The 9,339-nt window shown below is 33.3% G+C and overlaps 1 protein-coding gene across 1 annotated transcript; it reads left to right on the plus strand.

Annotated features, from left to right (window-relative positions):
* Positions 1 to 4,928: 4,928 nt before the first annotated feature.
* Positions 4,929 to 6,017, plus strand: LOC139867611 (MYB-like transcription factor EOBII). The gene is made up of 3 exons (XM_071855978.1): positions 4,929 to 5,103; positions 5,344 to 5,473; positions 5,576 to 6,017. Exons 1-3 carry the CDS (start codon positions 4,965 to 4,967, stop codon positions 6,015 to 6,017), a joined length of 711 nt encoding a protein of 236 aa, XP_071712079.1. The 5' UTR covers positions 4,929 to 4,964.
* Positions 6,018 to 9,339: the final 3,322 nt, after the last annotated feature.

The following is a 9,339-nucleotide window of genomic DNA, read 5'->3' on the forward strand; positions in this document are numbered from 1 at the left end:
TTCCATAATATTTTTGAATATGCATAATTGATTGCAATTTCTGTATTGACATCATCAATCTCCTCTGCAGTAGGAGTACTGATTTTTGGTTCTTCTTGAACACTTTCTTTTACCTCATTATCAGCTGATTTTCTTTTTCGAGGATTTTTATCTTTTGAACCAATTGGTCTTCCACGTTTCTGACGTGGCAAAGATTCATGAGTGACGTTATTGCCAGCTTTTGGAATTTCAATTCGAGCTGGAGTATTTACTGCTGGTATATATGATTTTGTCACCATTTTTGTATCTGTAAATGCATCAGGCAATTGATTTGCAAGTTCTTGTATATGCATTATCTTTTGAACTTCTGTCTCGCATTCTTTTGTGCGAGGATCAAGATACTTTAATTGAGGTTCACACCATGAAACATCGTTTTCTTTATTTTTCATTTCTCCCCCTAATCTAGGGAACAATGTTTCATTAAAATGACAATCAGCAAAACGTGCTGTAAAAACATCTCCTGTCATAGGTTCAATATACCTTATAATTGAAGATGTTTCATATCCAACATATATTCCCAACCTTCTTTGAGGACCCATTTTTGTACGTTGTGGTAGCGCAATTGGAACATACACTGCACAACCAAATGTTCTAAGGTGGGAAATATTTGGCTCTTGACCAAAAGCAAGTTGTAGGGGGGAATATTTATGACTTGCACTCGGTCTGATGCGAATCAATGCAGCAGCATGTAAAATTGCATGACCCCATATAGATACAGGGAGTTTTGTTCTCATTATCAATGGTCTAGCAATTAACTGTAAACGTTTAATCAGTGACTCGGCTAAACCGTTTTGTGTATGCACATGAGCAACAGAATGTTCAACAACAATTCCTATAGACATGCAATAGTCATTAAATGCTTGAGATGTAAACTCACCAGCATTATCAAGTCTCACCTTTTTAATGGTGTAATCAGGAAAATGTGCTCTCAATTTAATAATTTGGGCAAGAAATTTTGCAAATGCCACATTACGGCTTGATAACAGACAAACATGAGACCATCTGCTAGATGCGTCAATTAGAACCATGAAATATCTAAATGGTCCACATGGTGGATGAATTGGTCCACATATATCACCTTGAATTCTTTCAAGAAACATTGGTGATTCTTTCTCAACCTTAAGTGGTGAGGGTCTAGTTATCAATTTTCCAAGAGAGCAAGATGTACATGGAACCATTGTATCATGATGGATTTTTCTATCCTTTAGTGGATGTCCATGAGTACATTCAATAATCCTTTTCATCATTGTTGATCCTGGATGGCCTAATCTGTTATGCCATAAACTGAATACATCAGGATCAATATATTTTTCATTAACTACCATATGTGTTTCTGGTACATTTATATGTGTATAATGTAATCCAGAACTAAGTCTTGGCAGTTTTTCAACCACATGACTCTTGTCAGTGATACTTAAATATTTCTCATTTTCTGTTGTTACCGACTGATAATCATACCCATTAAGGTATATGTCGGAGAAACTCAATAAATTTCTACTTGACTTGGGAGAAAATAAGGCATTATTTATTAAAAATTTCGTACCATTTGGTAGTATGAAATTTGCCTTTCCTATCCCCTTTATCAAGTTAGCAGGTCCTGATATTGTATGTATAGTTCCTTCCGTTGGTTTTAGATCAATAAAATATTTCTCGGATTTAAGTATAGTGTGTGTAGTTCCACTGTCTGCTATACAGAGATCTCCACCACTTAATTGATGTTGTGTTCCAGCAGAATTCATATTAAACTTCATATATAAGAAACAAACAGTAAGTATATAAATGTTACACAAAATGTTTATTACACACAAATAGATAAAACTGAAACATTTGACATACATAGAATTGAAACATCAAACATAGAACTGGAACATTTGATAAAACATATAGAACTGAAACATTTGACAAAACATGATGACAAAGGTTAAATCGTTTATTTATAAAAGAAACATATTAAGTTAATTCAAGAAATCTTCATATAAATCGGATGGTTGCTCAGTGACTGTTGGATCAATATTATCCACAAAATTTACTTCCTTTTCTTTACCTTTCAGCGAATCCTGATACATCTTAACAAGATGTTTAGATGTTCGGCAAGTATTAGCCCAGTGGCCCATTCTACCACATCTGTAGCAAGATTCTTCAGAATTTTTAGAAGAATTTTCTTCAACATCTTGTTTAGTGGGCTTGTTTTGTGGTTGATATTTATATTTTCGTGGATTATTATTTCTTTGACCACCACGGCCACGACCACGACCACGACCACGCCCATTACCATTACCATAAGGATGGTTTCTACCATAGTTATGGCTTTTGGCATGATGATGGTGATGGTTATTATAACCACGACCTTGCCCGCGTCCTTGTCCCTGTTTATAATTATTTGCAGTATTTGCTTCAGGGATTGCAAGTGTACCAGTAGGGCGGGATTGCTGATTTTTCATTAATAGCTCATCATTTTGCTCTGCAACTAAGAGATATGAATTAAGTTCAGGATATGTTTTGAACTTTAGCATTCTCAAATTTCTTTGCACTGTGATGTTTGCAGCATTCATTGTGGAGAAAGTTTTCTCCATCATGTCTGCATCACTAATTTCATGTCCACAGAATTTAAGTTGTGAACATGTATTATACTGAGCTGAGCTGTATTCATTTACTTTCTTAAAGTCTTGGAACCTTAATGTTCTCCATTGTTCCATTGCAGCTGGAAGTAAAATTTCTCTTTGATTATTGAATCTGCTTTTGAGACCTTCCCATAAAACATGGGGATCTTCTACAGTCACATAATTATTTTGTAAGCATTCATCAATATGTTGATGAATAAAGCAACATGCCGTAGCTTGTTCTTTTTCAGAACAAGTGTTGTTTTCATTTATGGTTTCAAGAATGCCCATTGATTTAAGATGCATTTTTACTTTTATAACCCATGGCATGTAGTTGTTTCCAGTTGATTCTAAAGGAGTAAATTTAAGCTTTTCCAGATTCGACATTTTCTATTATCAAAAATTAAAACAAACAACATGATAAATTAGAGTCAATTTATATTCATAAGTATATAAACATTAAACATAAATTTAATATAACATAAATGATAAGTAGGTGACAGTGTCGACCATGTGTAAGCAATCATAAATAAATGTTATATAACAAAAATATAAATATTAGTAAACATAAATGATAATTTGGCGACAGTGTCGACCATATATTTTTTCAGGTGGTATAACCGACCTATATCATTCTGGTGGTATAACCGACCATATATCATTTTGGTGGTATAACCGACCATATATCATTTTGGTGGTATAACCGACCATATATCATTTTGGTGGCAGAGCCAACCATATTTAGTATTAAGATTATCGTGCTGATAACGTGTTATAATTCAGTAGGCTTATAACTACCTTTAGTGATTTGATTCTTGATTAAGAATACTATTAATGAAGTGTAAGAACAAAGATGATAATGGAGAAAGAAAGAAACACTTTGTAAGTGTGTGAAATGGTGCAAGTTTAATGCTTGCATTCATGAGTATTTATAGCCTAAAATCTCAATATAAAAATACATACTTTGTGTACCAAAATTGACTATATGTATACACCAAAATTGACTATCCATATCTATATTATTATTATTATTATTATTATTATAACATATTCCTATTTCTAAACAACGTACGATTTTTTTTCTTCTAAACATAACATATATTAATTAATTCTTTCATATAAACTACCCTTTTCTACTTCCATGAAAAATTTCTCAAGTTTCATATACTATTTCCTACTAATGGTTTTTAATAGGAAGTTATAACATCCTCATAACCATTCATAAACATGAAAAATAACAACTAATTCTAGAAACCCTTTGAAGCCACAATAATACAAAAAATCTAGATTAAGGCTACTTAATCACCTTTTACAAACGTGTGATTTTGTGTACCTACAGCACCAAGTGAAAGTTTGAATAGTTTTCAACCGTCGATTAAATCTTTCATCCGTAACTATCATGATCATCGCTATCTTCCAAATCCACGTCGGCACCTTTCAAACGTTTTTAGTTTGAACGGGAACTACTAAGTGTTCTTTAAAAAGAATAGACCAAATGCATTCCACCTTTGATACAGAATCAAGTAAAGTATTAATTTTAAACCATGTCTAAATATTTAATACTAATTCCCTTTCTACATCAGGAAAACTTTCTATTAATATATAGTTTAGGTGTTACACATCAGGCTCCAAATTAGCATATAATCATAAACTAATGAGCAACATCTCATTAAACAATGTTTTAGCAGTACATATAATAGTGGATTAATTAATTACCACAACACGTGTCCGCAACCTGACTCATCGCCTTTTATATATTCTATCGCGATATAGTAACCAGAAGCTTCGATCTACGGCTCATAAACTCGTGATATTTTGTTGTATTAACATATGTTAAACAAAGATTGGACATGGGGCTGTTTTCAAGGAGACACCAACAACCACTATGTTAGTTTTTTAAGCTAGATTATTAAGACAGTGCTTTTTTTTTAGATTCTGTATTATCATTGAAAATATGACTTAATCTTTCTAAAGTAGTCTTCATATAAGGAATGTTTTCTTTGATGTTTAAGTAGTAAAGACACATGCTTGACACTAATTGGGTAGAGATTGATGTTTCAACACTTAGGGAGACACAAGTTCATAATTTAACTTATTAACTCAATTATTTATTTATAAAGTCCATGATAAGATCTTATAAAGGTGAGTGTTATTAAGATTGTGAGATCATCATATCTAAAAGGGGCACTGAGTTTGCTGATGCTAACTAGAGAATACTTATTATCTATTTATACACATATATATAAAGGGGTTGTTTCAAGTTAAAGAGCAATTGTGTCACAAGAGTTGGAGACAAGATAAATTAAGTGCAAAAAAATAACGAAAATGGACGGTACGATGGGGTGGAGAATAGCAGATCAAGAATGGAGGAAGGGGCCTTGGACACCTGCAGAGGATAAGTTGCTTTCAGATTACGTTGCGTTACATGGTGAGGGAAGATGGAGCTCAGTAGCTGGTTGTTCAGGTAAGTTTTATGTCTATAACATAAGTTTCATATAAGTTTTCTGTTATGTACTACCTTTTTTTGAACAGCTAAACTTCAATAAAAAAGAAACCTCTAGCAAGGAGCTAGAGGTTATGTAGTATATTTGTACTAATGAGAAAACAACTTTGAGTATTACAAAAAGTTTCAATTGTTGCATCAAGTATATTTCTGGTTTATGTTAATTTTTCCCTAAATATTGAGTTTGATTATTAATTTTAGGATTGAAGAGAAATGGGAAGAGTTGTAGGTTGAGATGGGTGAACTACTTACGACCGGGTCTTAAGAAAGGCCAGTTAACGCCTCAAGAAGAAGGCATCATAATCGAGCTTCACGCTTTATGGGGAAACAAGTAAGTTCGTCTCGTTTTTATATTTTATTTTTCTCACTTTATATAGGTTAAATTGTATATTGATCTTTAAAACTTACAATATTTATATGTTTCGCTTTATAGGTGGTCTACGATAGCCAGATATTTGCCAGGAAGAACGGATAATGAAATCAAGAATTATTGGAGAACTCATTTCAAAAAGCAAGAAAAACCAAGTAAGAATAAGAAAAATAGAAAATTTGAAGATCATAATAGTTACACTGAAGACCAAATGGTTAAGGGAACAATAAACAATACAAAGTTAGATGAATCAGAAGAAAACAACATAGGCATGATCATTGAACAAACCCATGTCATGCTACAAGAAACTGCAACTAATTTTACATCCCCAATGGCTACCGGCGTGCAACATCAACAAAACCCGTGTATGTTGGCTCAAGATGTTGCAAGCTGGTGGGACACTGTAGCGGATGATGGACTTTGGAGTGGATTTATGTGGAATCAAGATCACGATCATCATCCAAATCAAGCTATGGTTGAACAACCATTTACTCCATGTTTTTGAATCTTGAGATTGCATATTCTATGAGCATTAATCAAGAAATAGATATCATTTTTTGGGTTGTATTATGTCCTAAATAATAAATACAAATATTAGAATAATATGTTTCTCAATTTAGTACCAATCATTAAGCTAGCTTGTAACTCAATCTTGAAAGTGATTGTGACTCTGAGTTGAGTTTCAGTAGTTATTGCCTTAAGTACATTCATATTACAGTTTAAAACAGTGTAACTTAAACACCTCGGTTAAAGATTGTTGTAATTTGTATAGTATGATACTCTTTCTCAAAAAGATTCTTTAAAAAACACTTAATCAATGTATGTAATTGGATTCATCAAATTAGTGATTTATATCAAATCTTGTTTGTTTTTTCTTAACAGCAGTTCGGGATCACCCAGGGGGACTAAACCACTCACGCGATCATCTTCGGCAGTTGCATAACCTGCCCCCAACTGCTGCCCTATAGAAAACCTGGACCAATTCGAGAGCATGACCGGTAAAAACTCCCTCCACGCTGGCCTCGCAACGCAATGTGTGAAATGAGTGGATTTCAAAGTCAGGGGATAACCTTGTGTGCAATGTTGTAGTTCCCGGAAGTAGAACTCCGAACTTCTAACAAAGAGTGTCAGACAACTACCACTTAAGCTACTACAAAAGGTTAATCTTGTTTGTTTTTAACTTCCATATTGTGCAAATTTAGAGGAATATATTTTTGTTTCAAAATACAATATATGCATCTAACTATCTAAGTTCGTCGATCAGTTCGTGCATTTTCTTTATATGTTTAAGTTACTTTTGTTAAGGAATGATAATCTGGATTGATTTATAATTCATGTAAATATTTTCTCTCTATAGTATTTTTGAATCAACAAATGTCAAGGCTGGCGAAATCTTTACAGAGATAATTAAAGAATGAAAATTTGTGTTATTGACAAAAAATCACAAATTCAATACTAGAGCGTGTGTATCATTAGGTTGCTTCATATGATAGCAAATCAGCAAAATAATATTTTTGTTGGTTGAAATGAAAGGGTGCAATCCTTCGTTTTTTGTGGCAATTACATGTTCGGTATTTTTGGCAAAAAAAGTTGTTAACCGAAAAGTTGTGACTTTTGGTGTGAAAATTCGTAAGAACATAATTTTTGGGTATACGAGTATGGTAAATATACCGTTCCACAAATAGTGAAGAGCGCACCCTTTTAACTCCCGCCATTTATGCGATAGTATTGAGGTAGTTTGTATGAGTGTACACTGTACACTCTCAAAACCATTATTGAGCATAACTAGATAACATTTGATTTCAAATATATCGCAACGAACTAAAATAATTGCTAAATGACACTAGAATCACCATCAACTACTAGGGATAATAGCTTAGTGATACCCCCATGCCTTAAAAGCTGGGGGCCACCATGCGGAGGTCTTTGTGAAAATGAGCGCAGGATCGAGTCCCACTTTACAACTCTTAACAAAGTGGGATGATACTCGTTTCTGCTACATGATGGTAATCGGTGGAGTTAGTTTATATATATACGACTCTTACGAGGCGAGTTTGGTGGTTTCCTCGGAACCAGTATGTACATCCTCGATTTTGTGCAGCTCCTTAGTTCTGTCACCATGCCATGGTGTTGGCTCCGACACCTGTGAGAAGTCTTTCTGACATCATGCCATGGTATTTTTCCCTCAATTTCGACACATTTGATGGGTGTGGGTTTCGAAACTGTTCATGGGTTACTATTCCTCTTCACACTTGTTTTGAAACAAATAGGATATAGAGCATGTAAAGTATGAAATGTCCCGTTCTTAATGATTAAAAACGTTCCATATTAATTGATTTCGTTGCGAGGTTTTGACCTCTATATGAGACATTTTTCAAAGACTGCATTCATTTTTAAAACAAACCATAACCTTTATTTCATAAATAAAGGTTTAAAAAGCTTTACGTAGATTATCAAATAATGATAATCTAAAATATCCTGTTTACACACGACCATTACATAATGGTTTACAATACAAATATGTTACATCGAAATCAGTTTCTTGAATGCAGTTTTTACACAATATCATACAAACATGGACTCCAAATCTTGTCCTTATTTTAGTATGCAACAGCGGAAGCTCTTAATATTCACCTGAGAATAAACATGCTTTAAACGTCAACAAAAATGTTGGTGAGTTATAGGTTTAACCTATATATATATCAAATCGTAACAATAGACCACAAGATTTCATATTTCAATACACATCCCATACATAGAGATAAAAATCATTCATATGGTGAACACCTGGTAACCGACAATAACAAGATGCATATATAAGAATATCCCCATCATTCCGGGACACCCTTCGGATATGATATAAATTTCGAAGTACTAAAGCATCCGGTACTTTGGATGGGGTTTGTTAGGCCCAATAGATCTATCTTTAGGATTCGCGTCAATTAGGGTGTCTGTTCCCTAATTCTTAGATTACCAGACTTAATAAAAAGGGGCATATTCGATCTCGATAATTCAACCATAGAATGTAGTTTCACGTACTTGTGTCTATTTTGTAAATCATTTATAAAACCTGCATGTATTCTCATCCCAAAAATATTAGATTTTAAAAGTGGGACTATAACTCACTTTCACAGATTTTTACTTCGTCGGGAAGTAAGACTTGGCCACTGTTGATTCACGAACCTATAACAATATATACATATATATTAAAGTATGTTCAAAATATATTTACAACACTTTTAATATATTTTGATGTTTTAAGTTTATTAAGTCAGCTGTCCTCGTTAGTAACCTATAACTAGTTGTCCACAGTTAGATGTACAGAAATAAATCGATAAATATTATCTTGAATCAATCCACGACCCAGTGTATACGTATCTCAGTATTGATCACAACTCAAACTATATATATTTTGGAATCAACCTCAACCCTGTATAGCTAACTCCAACATTCACATATAGAGTGTCTATGGTTGTTCCGAAATATATATAGATGTGTCGACATGATAGGTCGAAACATTGTATACGTGTCTATGGTATCTCAAGATTACATAATATACAATACAAGTTGATTAAGTTATGGTTGGAATAGATTTGTTACCAATTTTCACGTAGCTAAAATGAGAAAAATTATCCAATCTTGTTTTACCCATAACTTCTTCATTTTAAATCCGTTTTGAGTGAATCAAATTGCTATGGTTTCATATTGAACTCTATTTTATGAATCTAAACAGAAAAAGTATAGGTTTATAGTCGGAAAAATAAGTTACAAGTCGTTTTTGTAAAGGTAGTCATTTCAGTCGAAAGAACGACGTCTAGATGACCATT

This window comes from Rutidosis leptorrhynchoides, chromosome 9 (assembly GCF_046630445.1).
Source record: "Rutidosis leptorrhynchoides isolate AG116_Rl617_1_P2 chromosome 9, CSIRO_AGI_Rlap_v1, whole genome shotgun sequence".
Lineage (NCBI taxonomy): Eukaryota > Viridiplantae > Streptophyta > Magnoliopsida > Asterales > Asteraceae > Rutidosis > Rutidosis leptorrhynchoides.